This window comes from Chionomys nivalis, chromosome 1 (genome assembly GCF_950005125.1).
Source record: "Chionomys nivalis chromosome 1, mChiNiv1.1, whole genome shotgun sequence".
Classification (NCBI taxonomy): Eukaryota; Metazoa; Chordata; class Mammalia; order Rodentia; family Cricetidae; genus Chionomys; species Chionomys nivalis.
This window is the reverse complement of record NC_080086.1, coordinates 67,813,631-67,833,705: the sequence shown is the minus strand read 5'-3', so window position 1 is coordinate 67,833,705 and position 20,075 is coordinate 67,813,631. Positions and strand designations below refer to the sequence as shown.

The 20,075-nt window shown below is 48.0% G+C and overlaps 2 protein-coding genes across 2 annotated transcripts in view; both read left to right on the top strand.

Moving 5' to 3' along the window:
• Positions 1-56: 56 nt before the first annotated feature.
• On the top strand, positions 57-5,702 carry C1H2orf81 (chromosome 1 C2orf81 homolog). The gene is made up of 4 exons (XM_057764182.1): positions 57-194; positions 3,602-3,823; positions 3,931-4,152; positions 4,269-5,702. Exons 1-4 carry the CDS (start codon positions 177-179, stop codon positions 5,556-5,558), a joined length of 1,752 nt encoding a protein of 583 aa, XP_057620165.1. The 5' UTR covers positions 57-176; the 3' UTR covers positions 5,559-5,702.
• Positions 5,703-8,164: 2,462 nt separating this feature from the next.
• The window catches only part of Dctn1 (dynactin subunit 1), a 33,382-nt gene continuing 21,471 nt past the window's right edge, over positions 8,165-20,075 (top strand). Inside the window, exon 1 of the mRNA XM_057762382.1 lies at positions 8,165-8,233. The gene's annotated coding sequence lies outside the window, so the exon portion shown is untranslated. The remainder of the gene's footprint in view (positions 8,234-20,075) is intronic.

The window sequence follows — 20,075 nt, the reverse complement described above, 5'->3', positions numbered from 1 at the left end:
GCCTGGGGCTGGAACGGGCGGCGCGTGGCGCAGTTGCTGGGGCAACCGTGGACCGTGCTTGAGACCCTCAGGCTGCCTGGTTGCCGAGGCGACCGTTGAGCCGCGGCCGCGGAGGCTGAAGCAATGGAGGGTCCTGGAGGCAGCTGAAACACCGCGTTGGAGCGACTGTCCCGACAATGTCACACGAAGGCTCGGTGAGCTTCAGCTCGACTTGGGGGAGTGCACAAGAACTGGGGTTGGCCAGTGTATGGAGCGATGGTCTAGCTCTGGGTTCAAGAAGGGCAAGAAGTACCACTGTTCCCGCGGTAAAAGGGGTCAATAGTTGGACCAGGCAAAGAGCAAGTGAATTTGGAAACAGCTGACCTGCTAGTGCAAGTAGTAATTCATTTATGCCAAAGAACCTGTTTTGGTGGATAAAACAGAATCAGGCACTAGGGAGAGGGCTTAATGGGTGAATCTCTATCTTGACAGTTTCAGGACCATGAAATTGATTAAACATTTCAGAGGCTGACTTTAAATTTTAATTTATTGTATTACCATTATTATTATTTTTTGAGACAGAGTGTGATTATGTAGACTAGGCTGGGCTAGGCTGGCCTTCAACTCAGAGATCTGCCTGCTTCTGCCTCCAGAGTGCTGTGATTAAAAGCATGTGCTATTATGGCTGCCCTTTTATTTTGAGACAAGGACTCACTGTGTAGCCCTGGCTGGCCTAAACCTCACTATGTTGATCAGGTTACCCTTGAACTCATAGCCTCTTCTCATACCAACACCCTCCCATCCCACTGACAAAAGCCAAATTGTTGAAGTTAAGAAAAAATTATCTTATGTGTATGGGTGTTTGGTATGTGTATGTTCGTGCCTGATGCCTGCAGAGACCAGGAAAGGGAACTGGGGCTACCATTTTGAGCCATCATATGGATGCTAGGAACTAAAACCAGGTTCTCTGGAAGAGCAGCCAGTGCTCTTAACTGCTGAAGTTCTCTCTCATTCCCGAAGTCAAGGCTTTTAAAAAATAAAACAGATAGGAAGAACCTTGGGGAAATGAAAGAGTAAAAAAAAAAAAAAAATCACTGTCCTCTTTTGTCAGGTGCATTTCCCATCTGTGTGAGATGCAAGGCTGGGAGGAGACACTAAAGAATTGGTTCTTTGGGGTTTAAAGATTTAGGCTGAACACAAGGAAGCCCGGCTTTAATCCCAGCACTAGGCAGATGGTCTCTGGGAATCTAAGGCTAGGGAGTGAGAGAGTATGAAATAGGAGACTCCAGATTGCCTAGGAGGATGGATATTGGGAAATGGAAACCATGAAGCAGTAGGGTTGGAGGTAGGCAGATGTGGGTTTATATTTGGAGGTGAGTTTTGGAAGGAACCTTCTTCCTGCATTGTCTCCCTGTAGTCCAGGCCAGCCTTGAACACATGGCAGCTGTCCTGCTTCGGGCTCCCAAAGGCTGGGTTTACTGGCATAAGCCACCACAACTGGCTTTGGCCATTTTTACAAATTGTTATTACTCATCTACATCAAATATTATGTCCCTAGTTTACCTTTGGGCTTGCCTTAGTTACTTGTCTATTGCTGTCAAAAAAAAATAATAATACCATGATCAAAGCAATGTATAAAAGAGTTTTATTTGGGACTTAGTTGCAGAGGGTCAGAATCCATGACCATCGTAGTGGGGACCATGGTGGCAGGCAGACAGACAAGGTTCTGGAGGAGCAGAACTACAAGGCAAATAGAGCTAACTGCAAATGAAGGGCTTTTGAAACCTCAAAACTGGCCCCTCCTTATTCACTTCCGACAAGGCCACACCTCCTAATCCTTCCCAAACAGTTGCATCAACCAGGGATCAAGCTTATGGGGAATGTTCTTATGCAATCCATCACAGGGTCCTTTAATGAGTTTTTAAAATGTTTTTGTTACATTTATCTGTGTGTGAGAGAGGGATGTGTGCCGTGGTGCATGGATGGAGCTGGAGGATGACCTGTGCAGCTGCTGCTCTGTTTGTGGTCCTGAGCACCAGACTTTGCTCATTACACGTGGCAGCAAGCACCTTTACCCAAGTGAGTCGTCTCACCAAGCCTCGTTTTCTCTGTTTCTCTTCGTTTTCAAAAGTTTAAAAATGTATCTGGGCATGTGTTTCTTTTCCATATTTTTGCAAATATCTTTATTTGGGAAGCAAGAGTCAGGTTTTGAAATTAGACAAATCTGTATATGAATTCTAACTACACTATTTCCCAGGTGTGATCTTAGGCAAAATACATAAGTGGGAATAAAAATAGTGATTAAAGAGGCCTTGTAGCGTAGGCCTGTAACCCTAGCAACTCTATTTGGGAGGCAAAAGGACCACAAGTCAGAGGGGATGGGATAACTTTAAGGAAACAGTGTCTTCCAAGCTCGACAAAATTGATAAACATATAAACTCAAGAAGATTGTGGTAGCAGAGCAGGGCCTGTACAAGTGTGAGCCAGAGGGAGCCCCAAGCGCTGTGAGGGGTAAGTGAACACAAGCTCCCATCCCCATCCAAGCAGCTCTTTACAACTGAAAACCACTTACAAAGCAAAAATCAGTGTTACCCAATGGAGTCTCATGTCCCGTGCCCCAGAAGATATTCAACAAAAACTATCTCAGTGGTGCTTTGTAGGTTGTTTCTTTTGAACTTTTTTTTTTTTCTGGTCTTTTGTTTGTATATTACGGGTTCTGGTTTTGTGTTTCTATGGTTTTTGTTTTGGTGTGTTTGCGCTTTTTCACTGTTCTATATTAGATTTGTTTGCCTTTTTAATTTGCCTGTGCTCTAAAGAGAAAAAGAGGAAGAAGGCCTAGAGTTGGTGAGAGTGGCCGTGGGGAGGAACTGGAAGACGGGAGAAGGGAAACTGTGATCAGAATGTATTGTATCAATTTTCAATTACAAAGAAAAAAAGGACCACAAATTAATTTCAAGGCCTGCTTGTACTACACAGTGAGTTCAAGACCTGCCTTGGCGTCTTAGTGAGATCTCAAAATAAAAAGTAAAAAGAGAGCCGGGGGTAGCAGCACAGGTGTTTAATCCCAGTACTGGGAGGCAGAAGCAGGTGGATCTGAGTTTGAGGCCAGTCTTTCTGTACAAGGAGACTCCCAGGACTATTTAAAGAGACTGTTTCAAACAAACCAGAGGCAGGAGCATTGCTGCAACTCTGAGGTGTGCCTAGCCTACATAGCAAGTTCCAGGGCCAGCTAGGGCTACATAACAATACTTGTTGAAAGCAAAACAAAACCAGAGGAGACTAGGTACTAGTGACCTCATTGACCCACAGATTCAAGTTCTTTGAACTCTCAAGAACGTGGATACTGTGGTAGAGCAAATAGCAAGAGCTGTAAATTGAGCATGATTAGGTCTGGGGTTCAGTCTGCATCCCAAAAGGTGAGAGTTAACTCCTGTCAAGTGTCAGTTTCCTTGCTTCCTGGGCTGCTACCTTATTAAACCGAGTTGCATATCTTCAGTGTCCCTCCACTGCCTCGCAGACTCCAGGCGCCTTTTCCTAGTCCCCTTTCTTACTTAGAAAGCATCTTTCTAGCACTTAGTCAATCAGGTCCATCCCTTCGGTTTCCTGTTCCGTTTCCCCACAGAGGCAGGCGCGAGACCGTGGGGTGACCCGATCCAAGGCTGAAAAAGCCCGGCCGCCCACCCAGCCGGTGCCGCAAGTGGACATCGTGCCTGGGCGGCTCAATGAGGCAGAATGGATTTCGTTTATGTCCCTGGAGGAGGGCGAGGAAGTAGTGGGTGACATCTTGGCCGACCTTCTGACTCGAGTTATGGAGTGTGCCTTCAAAGTCTACCTGACCCAGCAGGTGGGCCTAGATTTGGGTCTTCCAGACCCATTTTGGGTTTTTGTTTTTGTTTTTTTAATCACTCCCGCCCCTCCTGGAGAAGCTGAGATACTCCCTCACTTCCACAGTGCGTCCCATTCACCATTAGTCAGGCCAGAGAAGCCATGCTGCAGATCACTGAGTGGCGTTTCCTGGCTCGGGATGAGGGAGAAGCTGCAGTGGCCGAGGACCCCACATGGGGCGAGGACGAGGAACCGCTGGCATGCATCACGGATGCTTGGGCCCAGGGCTCCGTGCCTGTACTGCACGCACCGGCACCCGTCGGTGTAGAGGAGCACTTCCAAGGCGAAGTAAGCCCAAGCCCCGCCTCCTTCCGACAGAAGCGTCCTCCGGAGCCGCTCAGGACCGTGAAGTGAGGTCCTTCCCCACTCTTCCTACATCTCATTACCCTTATGTGTTTCCCCAGGAACCTGGGAACCCGGACCAGTTCCTTTTAGGTTCACCGTGGTTGGACAGAGACTCCCGGGAGCCAACAGCGTCTTCAGGGCCTTCTGCCGAGCCAAGACCCACGCCCACCTTGGAGGTGTTTCAGGAAATTGAGCCCGGGGATATCTTGGCCGTGCCTTCGAAGGGGTCGTTACGACCTTCGCTGGAAGAGGTGCGAGTCCACAGTCCCCATCCTTCCCTGGATCTGCCCCAAGCAGTCAACCTCCAGGCCTCCGAGGACAAGGATTCGTCCCTCAGCTCCCACCTGTCCCTCGAAGATCTTTACCGCTGCGTGTCTCAGCCAGACGCGGCAGGGGACCGACTGAAACCCGAGAGCAAGGGCACGACACGCACTTCCTCGGAAGATTCCATGCCTCTCCTCACCCTAGAAAAGCCCCCCGGGTCGCCACAGCCTGAAAGCTTGGATACGCGGCTTAGCCGCAAGACGCCCATAGTGCGCCTGGATCCCGCGCGGTTGCCCCGCCACTGGGTGCGCCCTGTGGCCGAGGTGCTAATCCCCGACACCGAAGCTCGCCCTTTGGAAATATATCGCGGGCGCCTGCGGAGTGAAAAGAGCCAAGCTGGGGTCCGAACCTCAGCAAGCGTGTCCCAAGCCCTCGCCTCGCGCGCGCACCCCAAACTCCCACTCTCTACCTCAAAGTTCCCTCTCCAGTATTCTGCTCCATTCCGTGCTTTGGGCCCGGATCCCACTTTAAACTTGGCCCAATCCTCACCAACCTTCGGGTCAAAGTTGCCATTCCTCAGCCCCGGGTTTCGGTTCCTCGCTAGAAACTCGAACCCTCCCGAAGTCTCCCGCAGTCCCAGTCCCAAACTATGGCCTCGAGCTAAGTGGCCGAGTGGCTGGGAGCGGGAGGCAGAGCAGCTGGGCGAGCTGTGGGCGGGTCGGACTCGCGTCCCTCCACAGGGCCAGGAACCTGTTGAAGAAGACACCTCAGAGGACTCTGGATGGCCCCTAGTGGCGCCCCAGGTCCTTGAGGCCACGTCCCAGGTTCTGTGGAAGCCCATGGTTCTTTCAGAAAGCATGAAGCTGGTACCCGGTGTGAGTATGTGGAACCGGGGCACCCAGGAGCTGCTCAGCCCTGCTGTCATCCAGGAGGAGGCTGAAGGAGGCACCTCCCATGCGACTGAGCAGCAACCCATCCAGACAGGTGTGTCCAAGCCGCAGGTGATTATGACACAGCTAGTAAAGAAGGAAACCCCCAAAGCCTGGCTGCTCCCAACCAAACCTGTACCCCACTCTGGGTCCTGAGCCTCCACATTGGGAATTGAACCTTGCCCAAAATAAAAATGCGTTGGCCGCAGGAACTGACCGGCAAGATGGTGCCATTTCTTCTAAGGCTGTGTAGTCTCTTACTGGACTCCAGGGGGCACAGTTCTCCTCAAACACACCTTAAAGGAGAAGATTTGAGGACTGTAAGGGTGGGGGTGGGGTTGGGGTGGGGGGAATCTGGCTCCTAGGGAGAACTTTGCCTTTTCAGTAGGGGAAGACGGGCATAACTGATTATAAACCTAGAGTGATTCCGTACATGAATGAATTCATCCTGCTTTTCTGACTCCTGGAGCTTAGTCAGTTCATCTTGGATTGAAAAATCCATTCTTTTCTATTTGTTTTTGCTCCTGTGCTCTGGGAATTGAACCTAGAACTTTGCATATACCAGGAAAACATTGTATCATATAGACTTACAGGTAAAGCACTCATACATATCCAATAAATCTTTTTAAAAAATATTTTATTTATTTATTATGTATACAATATTCTGTGTGTTTGCCTGCAGGCCAGAAGAGGGCATCAGATCACATTTTTAGATGGTTGTGAGCCACCATGTGGTTACTGGGAATTGAACTCAGTACCTTTGGAAGAGCAGGCAATGCTCTTAACCACTGAGCCATCTCTCTAGCCCCTCCAATAAATCTTAAACAATTACAACATACACATAAATCTGCTCATGTGAAATGTCCTATGTACCCGATGGTGGCACAACATGCAACAGCAGAAGATTAGACACAGAGCCTGAAAGATGGCTCAGCCAGTAAAACACCTGCTGTGCACAGCAAAGCCACGCACTGAGGCCCTCAATACTGATCCCAGCCTATAGTCCCTGCACTGGGGGAGTAGATGGGAGAATCCCTAAAGCTTGCTGGTCAGCCAGTCCAGCCGGAATTGATGAGCTCTGGTTCAGTGAGAGACCTTGTCTCAAAAAAATAAATAAATAAATAAAAAATAAGGTAGAGAGTGATTGAGGATGACACCTAGGCGATCTCTGACCTCCAGATGTACCTACACACATGCACACACACAAACATACACACGGCTAGACACAAAGTAATTAGAGGAATCCAGTTACTAACTTATGTATAGGCACAAATGAGGACCTCTCTCTGTTTTTCAAGACAGGGTCTCTTGTAGCCTAGTCCCTCAACCTCTCAAGTGCTGGGATTACAGACGTGGGCTTGTATAACTAGGAAATAAGGATTAAAGGGAAGATTCTTGGTGCATACTTTTTGAGGGTTGGTGGGACAGGGTCTCTCTTTTTTTTTTTTTTTTTTTTTTTTTTGGTTTTTCAAGACAGGGTCTCTCTGTGTATCCCTGGCTGTCCTGAAACTCACTCTATAGATCAGGCTGCCCCAAATTCAGGGATTCTGTCTCCTGAGGTTTTTTGTTTGTTTGTTTTTTTGTTTTATTTTTGATTGAGACAGGTCCTTACTGTGTAATCCTGGCTGGCCTGGAACTTGCTAAAACAACATACTAGCCTTGAACTCATAAAGAATCACCTGCCCTTGCCTTCAGAGTGCAGGGATTAAAGGTATGTGCCACTGTGCCTGACTCAGTGAATAAAGTATTAGTTTGATTATTGTATTTTATTTAGCAGTGTGTGTGTGGTATGTGTATAATTGTGTGTGTGTGCGCACATGCGCGTGTGTGTTTGTGGTGTGCGTGTGTATGTGTGCTCAATTCTCTCCGTCTACTTTTGTGCGGGTTCCAGGAATCAAACTCACCTTGTCAGGTGCCAGTGGCAAGTTCCTTTATCTGCTGAGCCATTTCACAGGCTCTAGTTTGGTTTTTGAATGGTAGGAATGCATTGATGTTCAGAATAATTGGAAACATTGAGAGGATGAAGTGGGAGTGGAAAGGAACGCTTTCTAGATCCTGCCACTGAGACTTTCCAAGTAAGGAAATGTCAATGAGAGGTTGAGTAACCAGCCCAGGATTTCAAGCAACTAGTGAAAGTAGAATTGGAACCCATCTGTGAAATCCTAGCTCCATCCCCTTTCTAGTACTGGGTTATCGTTAGTTTTAACAAGCCAACTACTACTCAGAAGCTAGCAAAGAGTACCGAGGGAAAAAGAGTCTGAGATTTTGAGACTTCCTACAACACCTTCATTGAAGAGATGCCCCTCAATGCTGCTGACCTCTTGGCCCTAGCCAGTTCAGCTCTGGGGGGCTGAGGAACAGCTGAAGAGGGACTAGAAAAGGCGTGGACATTTTAGCTTATCTCTCCCTCCTCAAGTCCATATATTGGCACTTTAAAAGAGGCCAAACCAAAAAACTCCCTATGCGTCTCCAGGGTCGTCCGCCAGCAGAGGGCGCTCACCCCGCTGCGCCTCTCCACCGTGGTCCTAATCGACTTCTCAGGCGCAGTGCGCGTGCGCTTGTATGCACCCTGCCGCAGGTGTCCAGCTCAGTGCCTTACCGACGTCTTGTCTTCTCTGCCGCGCTCGGCGTGACCTTGTCAGCCAGGGCGGGTCTGCAGGGATGAGGAGACTGTACCCAGAACTCTAGAATTTCCTGGGACGAGGGCTCCGGGGATCTCTGCGGGGTCGGGCTGCGCGAAGGGCAGCCCGTGGGGCGGGGCGGGGCGGGGCAGCAAGTCCCGGGCGGCGGGCGGCAGCGGGGCCGAGTCGGGCGCGGAGCCCTGACAGCAGGTACGCGGGTGGCGACCCCACCAACTATCTGCTGAGCTGCCACTGAACTCGCGCGGAGCTGGCAGGGTCCCGGGGCTCGGGCCAGGTGGGATCGGAGGGTGGGTGGCATCTCGAAGGCCGGCCTCGGGCCCCGGTGAGCGCTTCTCCCAGGCTTGCCCACTAGCCTCCAGCTCTGCAAGGGGCCCTTGCTTGCCCTGACCCGTACCGAGCCCAGGTTTCCTGTGGACACGTGGTTGGGAATTTGTGTTAAACGAAGACAAAAAAAAAAAACAATCCTAGAGGGTGTAAACGTGTAGAGAGGTCTGGAAATGCGTTTGGTGTGTGACTACTCCCTGTCCTGGGGTCCGACTAGGACAGCAAGATGATCCTTGCGAAGTCGTCTTGTTCTTACACCCCTTTTCACCGTGGGCTGGACAACGACTAAAGGACACAGAGGCACATCTTTAGAATCGAACCCTCATTTGTAGCAGTGTGGAGAGCCCCAAGGGCCTCTTGTCCGCTTAGTACCTTAGTATACTTAAGGTCCCGAGAGTCTAGAGATGGCATTCTTAGCCTGCTGTGGTGCCAACGTCTGAACCGCACTGCATTTAAAGAGATAAGGATAACTTAAAGAAAAAAAAAGAAAAGTATATGAGTGTGGGTCCCCACAGAGGCCAGAGATGTCAGACCCCTGCTGCTATATTAGGGCTGGTTGTAGATCCTGGTAACTGAACTCAGGTCCTCTGTAAGAGCAGTAGGTTCTCTTAAGTGCTGAGCCATCTCTTCAACCCCCATAGTTTTTATTTTGTAAGGGCGTTTACAGTCATAATATGTTTGAGAGTTTATGGTTCAAGGTTTCTGAACTACAGACTCAGAACTTTTTTTATGCTCGTGGTATTTATCAAGGGTCTCCAACTAGGGGATATGTGGAGAATTTCTCCAAATGGACTGGGAAATACTGGTTTGCTTGCTTGCTTGCTTGCGTGTTTGTTTTGTTTTTGGTTGTGGCTCTGCTTAACGTCTGGTGCACTTTGGGAAATGAAGTTCCAGAAATAGAGCCCATCGTTGTAGAGGGGCAGTGGTGCCAAGTGGGTTTTCTTTAATGGGAGTATGTGTTTAGTTTAGGGTCTGGTGAGAACACAAATCTAATCCAGTCTGCGGCTGTAATAGGTTCCCAGGTGATGGTCTGGGACCGCATTCTTTTTTTTTTTTTTTTTTTTTTTTCGAGACAGGGTTTCTCTGTGGTTTTGGATCCTGTCCTGGAACTAGCTCTTGTAGACCAGGCTGGTCTCGAACTCACAGAGATCCGCCTGCCTCTGCCTCCCGAGTGCTGGGCTGGGACCGCATTCTTAGTAGCAGATCACTGAATTGACCAACACATTTTTGCTGACTGCTATGTGGAACAGTCTGCTGCCAAGGGTCAGTCACTTTGTCCAAACCTTGAATCAGGAGTCAGGACTAGGAGAGCTCTCAGCCTCCTCTCTTCTCAATACTGGGGTTCTAACCGGTTACTTTTGTTGCCGTTGACTTTCATATATGACACCCTTGTCAATTTGGCAGATTTTGCAATTTGGTCAGAACATTTCTAACAGCGGGGAAATAACTAGATATAAAATCTTCCTCTCCCTTTCATTCCCCCCCCCCCTTTGAATATGGTTTTGTGGTACAGGCTGGCCTCAAACTCCCTGTGTAGCCAAGGCTGACCTTGAGCAGCTGCTTCAACCTGCACTTCCCAGTTGCTAGGATTCCAGACATAAAACGTCTCATCGTATTCATGGGATAACACACTAAAGATGTTGTTGAGGTTGATGAAGTGAACCCCTCCCACATCCGTCCTTCTTGTCCAAGCTCTCTCTTAGAATGAAAGCAAAGAAAAGCAACTTATTTTTAGAAAGTTGACTCTCACCAGGTGTGGCAATACTTAACTTTTTGTTGTTATTGTTTTTGTTTTTCGGGACAGGGTTTATCTGTGTAGTTCTGGCTGTCCTGGTGCTCTCGTTGTAAAACTCTGCCTCCCAGATCCTGGGATTAAAGGTGTGTGCCGCCATGTTTGTGATGTTCAACTTTAATTCAACACTTGGGAGGCAGAAGTAAGAGGATTTTTGTGAGTTGGAGGCCAACCTGGCCTATGTATTGAGTTCCAGGACAGCTGGGGCTACACAGAGAGACCCTGTGTCAAAAAAAAAAAAAAAAAAAAGTTTTGCCAAATGTGGTGGCGTAGAGGCAGATTTTTGGGAGTTTGAGGCCAGCCTTATTCTACACATTGAGCTCCGGGGTAGCCCCAGCTACTTAAAAATAAGAATAGAAAGTTAGCTCTTAAGTCATGCATGTGATACATGTTTGTAATTCCAGACTCCGGGAGAACAATACAGGAAGATTGCTTTGAGTCTGGACAGTATGGGCTATATAGTGAGTTCCAAGCTAGCCTCAGCTACAGAGTAAGGCCCTGCCTAAATCCCAGTGGAAAGGCAATCTATTCTTACAGCATCTGATGACAGATATTCCAGCTTTTTTCTTCAAACTGAATTGGTGAATCTTTCACCACATTTAAGAAAACTCGTTCTTAAGTTTGTCTTTGCTGTGTACATAATGGACTTTAGCTGGACTTTGAAGGATGGGTGTGGTGTGCAAGACTGCAGAAAGTCCTGGAAGCAGCTGTAGTGGTGCAGAGACGAGACTGTGCACACCAGAGCCAGGATTGTTAGATGACAGCAGGAAGGAGATGGCATGGAAGGAAGGCAGATGAGTGTAAGCAAAGCAGTGCTTGAGAATGTATTTATCTCTCTGTGGGGCAAAGAGTGGTGGGAAGTGGGGGAGAAGGGAGGCAGGGATTTTGCATAGTAATGACAGTGATGACTTGCTTTTATGTTTAACTGTAGATTACAGAACTTTATGGGCATGATCTCCTTTGATGTAATTTGATGGCAGAGCAGCAGATGAAGCACCAAAGAGGAGAAATGGTTTGCTTTAACCTTCAAAGCTATCGAGCGGCAGAGCAGAGTGCGGACAGTGGTGATGGAGGAGAAAGGGAGGGTGCAGGCACTCAGTTAAGCCTGGCTGGATATGAGGGCACAGAGACGACACAGAAATGGAAGAGTCAACGAGGCTGGGAGAATCCCATCAACTGCTGTCCCTTTGGGGCAGCTCCACTGGTGGTAGTGGCTACCAGGAGGTGGAGGCTAGGACTGTAGTTGATGTGACCTGCTTTGGAAGTTAGCTAGTTATGGAGGGGACTTCAGACATCTGTTGCATATCAAGGGAGATGGAAACTGGGATCTCAGTGTCCCCTGTCACCCATGGCTACAGTTTGTTCTGGAAGCTGGTGGTCTGGTGGTCCTATGATGTTTGCTACCCAGAGTGTATGTCCATGGACCAGGACAAGGTAAGAGACTGCCTGATGCAAATCTGTCTTAGGGTCCTTCCCATTTTGGAGATTCTGGCTTTGGCTTATTGATGTTTTCTTTCTGATGTTCTGGGGTACTAGTTGAGGTTGGCTGACAGGTCAAGTTTATGTGCTTCCTGATCTTTCCCTGCCCCTTCTTATTTCAGGGGCCTCATGGCAGCAGAGAGTGGGACTTTGGTGCCCTCAGAGCCTTTCGAACACGCCTTCTCAGAAGGTCTGCATTTTACACACAGCCTGTCTATAGTCTAGTTCCTTTAATGTGCTAGTACCAACTTCCATAGGACCCGAGTTTAGGCTCCTATCTGAAAGAGCTTCATGTATTGCTGTGTGTGTATGTATGTATGAACATGTGTACTTCCCCACTGTGGTGGTCTGTGTGTGTGTGTGTCTGTGTGTGTGTGGTGTGTGATATATGGGCTAGGGTGTACGCCCCTGTGGCATCCTCTAACACTCTGACCTGCTCTTCTATCTTGCTTGTTTGAGATGGAGTCTCTCTGTGAGGCCTTGGCTAGCCTGAATCTCAATATATAGGCCAGGCTGGCCTCAAACTCATAGAGATATGCTTTTCTCAGCCTCCAAGTGCTGTGATGCCTTATTCCTTTTAGAAGCAGCCAGCAAACCCCAGCAATACTCCTTTCTTTTCCTCTCACAGTGCTGGAGCTTGTTGGTGGGTGCTAGCGTCTGAACTTGGGCTTTGTAGTTGCACTGAAAGCCCTCTTAAGCACTGAGGCAACTCTCCAGTCCTACTCATGTGGACTGTAAGGGTGGGCATTCTTCTCTGAAATCTGGCCATGCTCGTGTGCCTAGAGCCTGGCTAGGATAGTAACTTTTGAATATTGTGTTTCTCTGGGCAAAGCAGTGTGCACAGAGATAATAGGCAATATTTTCAGTAAAGGGTAGCACTGTAACAACACTTTGTTCAAGTGTCTGTCTCTATAAGGGCAGAGAGGAAACAGCAGACTAAACAGGGAGAAGTGGAGAATTTCAGAAAAGAGGTGACTGAGGAGTGCAGACCTGGGCATGCAGATGTGTAGGGCATAGGAGGAAGTAGATCCAAGTGGCCAGAATGTGAGAACTTTGGATCAAAGGGGAGGTTATTGCTGTTCACAGCAAAGTTAATAAAAAACATTTTGTGTGTGTATGTGTGTCTGTCCCTGCACGCATATGCACTTGTAGGCATTGGTTCTTTCTATTGTGGGTCCTGGGAATCAAACTTAGGTCATCAGATTTGGTAGCAGGTTTACCTGCTGAGCCATCTCACTGGCCCTATTGGGAGGTTTTAGACAAGGAGTAGTGGCACGGGTGTATTTCGGGAGGCTGACAATGGAGAGACTGAAGGAGGAGAATATGGGTTTAGGCTGTTGGGAAACTCTTAAGATGGATGTAAAGGGGAAACCCTTGCGATAACAAATGTTTTATGGCTGAGCTGAAATTAGGCCAAGGAGGATGGAAAGGAGTGGATGAATTTGAGAAGCTACAGTAGCAGCAGAATTAACCTAACTGACTGATCGCTTCTGAGAAGAGGGGGCTGTTAAAGGTGACTCACCTATCTCACTTGGATAGACTGTGGTGCCAGTATCAAAGAGGAAAGATGGAAGAGGAGTCTCTGGGGGAAGATGCAGATTTGTTTGGGGCATACTGAACTTGAGTGGTCTGTGCTGCCTGGCTGGCAGGTCCAGGTGTGGGCTCTGAGTTTCAGAAGGGTGTGGTTGGTGAAGTGGGGTGGGGATGAGCTCTTCCAGCCACACTTAGAGAAGGGGGGGCGTTAACAAAGGAGACAGGGATTGGTGTGTCTGTGAGGAAGGAGAACGTTTCTAGGGAGGGGGTCCCCATTTTCAGTTGCTTCAGCGTAGACGCCCAGGGTGAGTTTGACAAGTGCGCCTGGAGGTTGGGGAGTCAAGAAGCTCTGGACACCAGGGCTCTTTCATTTGTGACTATGAACAGCTTCCGTGGAGCAGAATGGGGGTGCAGGTTGTGATGGAACTGAGGGATGCAAACAGAAGAAAGAAGAGATGCGGTGGCAGCCGGCAGAGGACACAGTGAGGTCTAGAAATAGTTTTTCCTAGTATTGGAGAGGCCAGGGCAAGTTTTGTGATGATGTCTAAGAAGCAGTAGAGGGTGCATCTGAAATGGAAGTCCTCAGGAGAGGAGGTGAGAGCAATGGGAGGAGGAATGAATCTGGGGAGAAAGAGGCAGTGATGGATGCAAAGGAACGCTTACCTAATAGGCTGTTTCCTTCTCAGCAAGGCTGTTTGCTGAGGGCTAGGGTGCTCAGGGTGAGCTCCATCAGGAATAGCTGCTTGGACAGGGTAAAAGAAGACGAAAGCAGCTGATCAGAGTGGAGAGTAAGCGCCTCAAGACAAGCCCAGGAGGGTGGCCGAGCCACTCAGAGCTGGAGTCCTGTGCTTACAGGCCTCTCCATCTTCATCGTAGTGATAGTGGCTGACACTGTTGAGTGCTTTACCCCACACTCAGTTTTAAATGCTCTTCAGCATGGGAGTATGCAGTCCATGCTAAGTCTGATTTCCCAAGCCCTCCTGTGGTTTTCACAGCAGCCCTGTCAGTATATTACTGGTTTACAGAGAGGGGATTTGAGCATGCAGGGCTTTATTAGGCTTAGTGTTCATGTTTCGTGAGGATCTCTGCAGAAATGGGAGTCCTTCTCCTGAGACAATAGAGAAGGGAGCGATTTAGTGGGCAGGGAGGTGGGGTCTGTTGCTATCATAGGGGAATTCTCAAATTGTAGAGTAATTGTCCAGCATCTTGACTAGAAAGACAAGAACCTGATGGCCGCTTGTCCTTGTGAGATCCCAAAGGATGAGACTATCACCTGAAGCAGCGAATAAGAAGAGAGACCTTGTTTGCATTCTCCAGAAAGCGAGAATGCATTCTGTCAGCCAGTGTTGGGATGCTGCAGACCTATGTCTTTATGTTACAATCTGATTCTTAGCTCACCTTTGAGTTTCCCGGTCAGTGTGATGGGTAGGATCTGCAGGCAGGACCGACCCCTGGTGAGTGGAGGAGAATGGTCCATGGGATAGAGGAGAAACAAACTCACCTTTTTTTTTCTGCAGCCACTGGAGCATCTCTGTGTCCTTCCTTTTGGGGTTGCTATGGATACGCCTTTGCATGGTGGTTTAAGGAGACTGATCTCCATTGTGATCAGGTGATGGCGTGGGTTTTGAAAAAGAAAGGACGGTAAGGTCTGCTTCTGAGGAGTGGCTGGTGAGCCCAAGCGAGCGTGCAAGCGGCAGAGGCGCAGCCACCTCTGCCTTTGTTGGCTGCCTTGGCTTTTGCTGAAGTTGTGGAATGGTGCATCTACCTCAGTAGAGCGCAGTCTCGGTGCTCCCTGCCTGCTGGGTCCTAATGCCTGGATCCCGCTGGTTGATTCAGGGGAAAGAACTAACTGAGATGTGGAAACTAGACAGGTAGGACTCTTACTGTTAGGGTGAGGTTTGCTACTGTTGAGCATGGGGACCGAGTGCCCGGCACTCCTGCAGAAGTTCCTTTCTCAGGATAAGTAAGGGGTTCTTGGAGGTGGACCTGGAAATCCCTGGGTAGTTGCTGGAGTGAAGGAAGCTTTGAGGGTGGGGTAAGCTCCATTCAAATTGGGAGTAGGATACAGACATTTCTGGGGATAATTAGCTGGAGCGGTGAAGAAAGTCCATTTAGGATCCACTCCCATCTCTGTAAGATTGGCAAGGCAGATCTTGGATTCTGTTTTACGGGATTGGGTTCGGCCTCTAGCATCTTCTCTAGGCAAGCAGACCTTTCCCCTGTTAGACTCTGGGAGTTGTGTGCGCACAGTCACCTCTTCTTCACTGGTGCTCAGAGAATTTGACTCTGTTCTCAGACCGCCCACATAGTCAGCCCAGGATCAAAGTTTGGCAGCATGAGACTGAAAGAGAATTAGAGTATTAAGGGATCCTGAGGTATTGGTGTTAAAAAAAAAAAATGTTAGAAAAGACAGAAGGATCAAAAAAAAAAAAAGGATGAAGAGATTTTCCTCCCTGCTGCCCCATCCCACCCCCACCCCCCACAGGTCTGCTTGTTTCCTGCTATTTTCTAAAATTCTCCAGGACTTAATTACCATATAGTGAGGACTCCTCCCACTTTCCTAAATATTGTTGAGGAGGAAAGTGGATTAGAAATCCGAACACTGTTGCTCTCTACCGAAGGAATGTGAAGACTCCTATGGGGCAGTGTCAGGGACCCAGTGATGCTGTGGAAAGCATGCTTCTCTGTGGCTAGGCTTGGTATCAGAGAGTCGGTGTCACTCAGGGACGGAGGAAACACAGTCGTGTGTGTGTGTGTGTGTGTGTAAGTGTGTAAACCAGAGGCTGACATCAGAATGTATCCCTGATCAGAATGTCCTCCATCTTCAGCGAGGCTGGAGCCCAGCAAGATCCAGATCTGCCTGTCTCTACCCCAACACTGCACATGGCCATGCACAGTTTTTAGCAGGTCCCGGGGATCTGAGCTCAGCTTCTCATGCTTCATACCAAGCACTTTAACTGCTGAGCCATCTCCCTAGCCCCTCTTTTGGTTTCTGTTTGCAACATCATAAGCTTTGCTTCACAGTATTGGGCATGGACCTGCTGTCACAGTCCAGAAAAGTGATCTAGTAAATCTGCATCTCAGCTATGTTTGAAATATTTTATTTTGGAATAACTAGTACATTTACATAAAGTATAAGGAATAACATTGAAAAACTGGCCTGCTGGCTCAGGTTTGTAATCCTGAGAGATTGAGGCAGGAAGATTATAAACCTGCCTGGGCAATTTTTTGAGATTCTGTCTCAAAATGAAAAGTAAGCAGCCAAGGAGATGGTTCTGTTGGTAAAATGCTGTCATGACCTCCAGTACCCATGTAAAAAAGCCAGACTCATGAGTGTGCACCCATAATTGTAGTAGTGGAACGGGAGAGACAGGAGGATTCCTAGGGCTGGCTCCCTAGTCGGTCTAGCTAGAATCAGCAACCTCCAGTTCAGTAAGAGACCCTGTCTCAAAATTAAGGTTGAAAGTAACTGAGAAAGGAACCTAATACTGACCTCTGGTCTCTGCATTCCTGTAAACATGCACACAAGTAAAGAAGTAAAAAGTTTAAAAGAAAAAGGGCTATGTATGTACAGTGCTTGCCTAACACATGAGAGTGGCGGTTAAGTTTGCAGCAAAACACATGCACACAGACTCATGCAAAAAATGATAGAGATCACACGTATTCTTCCTTAGTTCATTTCCCAGACCTGTGTTTAACGACTGTAAAGCTGGGCATGATGTCCCAGGTTGGACACAGGCATTGTCCCCGTGACAACTGAATGGTTCCATTGCAGATACCTCATGCTGTCTTTTAAGGATTCCTGTCTCTTTCTCTTTCTACTCCCTTTAGTCCTTGACTACCGGCAAGCACCTATCTCACAGGTTCACATTGGAAGCAGGTGAAGAAACACATTTTAGTGTGTGCAGTTGCCCCAGAAAAGACCCTGAGAACTGCCCAGTTTCCCTTTCCCAATTCTGCTTTGATCCCACCTCTTTTTTCTGTTTTTTAAAAAATGCTTTTGTGACTGGGTGGTGGTGCACACCTTTAATCCCAGCACTCAGGAAGCAGAGGCAGGCGGATCTCTGTGAGTTCGAGGCCAGCCTGGTTTACAAAGCAAATTCCAGGACAGCCAGGACTATTACACAAAGAGTGTCTGCATTTGTATGTACCAGTGTAGACGTACCCCCACAGTGTGCTTGTGGAGGACAACCTCTGTCGCTGGTGCTGGCCTTACACCTTGTTTGAGACGGGGTCTCTTGAGGATTCCTGCCTCCCCAGTCTCCATGGGGTGGGACTACAGACGCATGCTCATGAACCATCTCGCCAGCCTCAACCCTCATTCTTATTACTCACACCTCAAGGCTTCCCAGTTGATTTATTCATTTGCTAATTTTATTTTTTTGTGTTATTTTATAAATATTTACCATTTGTGTGTGTGTGTAAGTACATGTGTGGGGTGACCTGTGGAGGCCAGACGAGAGAGTCAGATCTGGAACTGGAGTCACAGGTGGTTGTGAGCCTTATGGGGTGGGTGCTGGGAACCAGCTCAGGTCCTCTGGAGTAGCATCAGACTCTCTTAGCCACTGAGCCACCTCTCTAGCCCCTCACTTTTCGATTCTTACATTCATTCATCTCTTCATTTATTGCAGCTTTAGAGTCTCTGTTGTGAGCAGGTCATGTTCTTGAGTGGATGCAGTAACCACAAAGGCACCTGCATCTGAGCACAGTTTGTGTCCTTTGCTTGAATCGCAGCACCTTCAGGGGTGGGAGGTTGATGTTATGAGATCGGCTCTCCTCTGTGTACTCCCCACACCTGCCTTGTTTTCCTTATCCTTTGTAACACCCATAAGGTAAAGAATGTCTTTTTGCATATGGATTGGGTTATTGTGGCTCAGTCAGTTAACCACCTTGCCCAGAGTCATGCGGGTGAGGTAACGTAGAACAGAACTGTGTCCTGGGCTGTGTGTGGGGCTCATGCCAGTCTGCTGTCTTCCCGGACTCCTTTGGTACTCATTAGCTTGTTCCGCCTGTCTGTCTACCTGTCTCTCGGTCTCCTTTCTCACCCCGTGCTCAGCACTGCAGTGTGCTCTCTGCTGTAACCCTGCCCTTGTAGCTTGCTCATGTGTCCACTCTGTCCTGCATGTTTGATCTTCCTAAAGCAGTTCCTCTGCCACTCCACAGCTCAGGAAGGAGACTGACTTCCTGTTGTCACTGGACTGGGTCCTTATGTCCCTGCCTATCTAGTGCACGCGTCTCAGTGTGTTTATTTACTCAATTAAGTACTTGACTTTCTGCACGGAGGGCAGTTGCATCATAAAGAGACGTTGTGGGCTACCCCGTGGAACTCTTTATAGTTTGAAAGAAAAACCCAAGAGGATGATTTTCTTGCTGTCCATTCTGTGTTCATAACTTACAGGGCTTCTGTATAGCCTTTAGCCAAACAAAAAAGCCCCACAATTCAAGATACAGTCATAATTTTTTCCCAGTCCACCTTTCTCCTGTCTAATTTTATGTATTTATTGTCTATGCATTTGAAGGCTTATATATATCTAGTATTCCTGCCAGGTTGTACTTCTTTGGAATGCTATAGTTTTAGTGCTCCTTACCCTGCTTTCTCTTTGTTTGAGTCTTGCAGTACTAATGTCGATGTGTCAGGCACTTCCACTTGTTAGAATAAACAGCTCTCAAGAAGTGGTGTGTCCATGTGTTGCCCAAGCACAGTGAAGCTGCTCTAGACCTGCGTTCTCACTGTGTTGCCCTTACTAGCCAAGAACTCACCATTCTCCTCTGCCTTCCTAGTGCTGGGATTGCAGGTTTATGTTTCTGTGCATGAGTTTTGAAAGCAGTATGGTTTAGAGCTTGCTCTTGGAAGCCTGGAGGTAAGTGTGGAACAGTGAGGGTTGTAGTACCGAGTGTCCTAGAGCAGGTTGGGGCTCTCTGTGCAAGTTGAGTAGGAGTGGATCTCTCAGCCTCAGTGTCCTTGTCTGTCATCCCTGACCTGCCCCCAGATTACTGTGATATCCACAGGTGGTGATGATGGCCTTCTTAGGTAGTTTTTATTGAGCATGTAGATTTACAAGACAGTTAGTGTCTTACATGTTCTTATTTTATTTATTTAAAAAGATTTATTATTTGCCAGGTGGTGGCTGCACACGCCTATAATCCCAGCATTTGGGAGGCGGAGGCAGGCATATCTCAGTGAGTTTAAGGTCAGCCTGGTCTACAAAGCAAGTTCCAGGAGAGCCAGGGCTGTCACACAGAGAAATCCTGTCTTGAAACCCTCCAAATTATTTTATATATATATATATATATATATATATATATATATATATATATATGAATATAAAGGTTTCTTCTTTTGTTTGTTTGTTTGGTTTTTCAAGACAGGGTTTCTCTGCAGATTTGGACCTATCCTGGAACTAGCTCTTGTGGACCAGGCTGACTTCGAACTCACAGAGGTCTGCCTGCCTCTGCCTCCCAAGTGCTGGGATTAAAGGCGTGTGCCACCACCACCCGGCAGTTTATTCTTCATTATGTGTATGGTGTGTGCCTGTGTGTGAGCATGTGCACATGTATGCATGGGGAGGTCAAAGGAGTCAGACTCCCCAGAGCTACCTGATGTGGATGCTGGGAATCAAACCCAGGTCCTTTGCAAGAGCTGGACAGGCTCTTAACAACTGAGCCACCTCTCTAATGCTTTTTATCTTTAAAAAGGATTTATTTTATTTAAAAAAGTGTGTGTGTGCGCACACATAAGTGTAGGTTCCTGCGGAGGCCAGAGGCATCTCATCGAGCTGGAGTTATAGGTGGTTGGGAGTAGCACAGTGTGGGTGCTGGTAACCAAACTCAGGTCCTCATCAAGAAGAGCAAATGCCATTAACCCCTGTCCTAAAGAATTTATTACTTTTTGAAGTTTTGTTT

Bases quoted from the DNA above. Each gene is read 5' to 3' on its own strand.
- C1H2orf81 (XM_057764182.1), top strand. The intron at 3,824-3,930 runs GTGGGCCTAGAT...TCACTTCCACAG, and splicing joins AAGTCTACCTGACCCAGCAG to TGCGTCCCATTCACCATTAG. The intron at 4,153-4,268 runs GTAAGCCCAAGC...GTGTTTCCCCAG, and splicing joins AGGAGCACTTCCAAGGCGAA to GAACCTGGGAACCCGGACCA.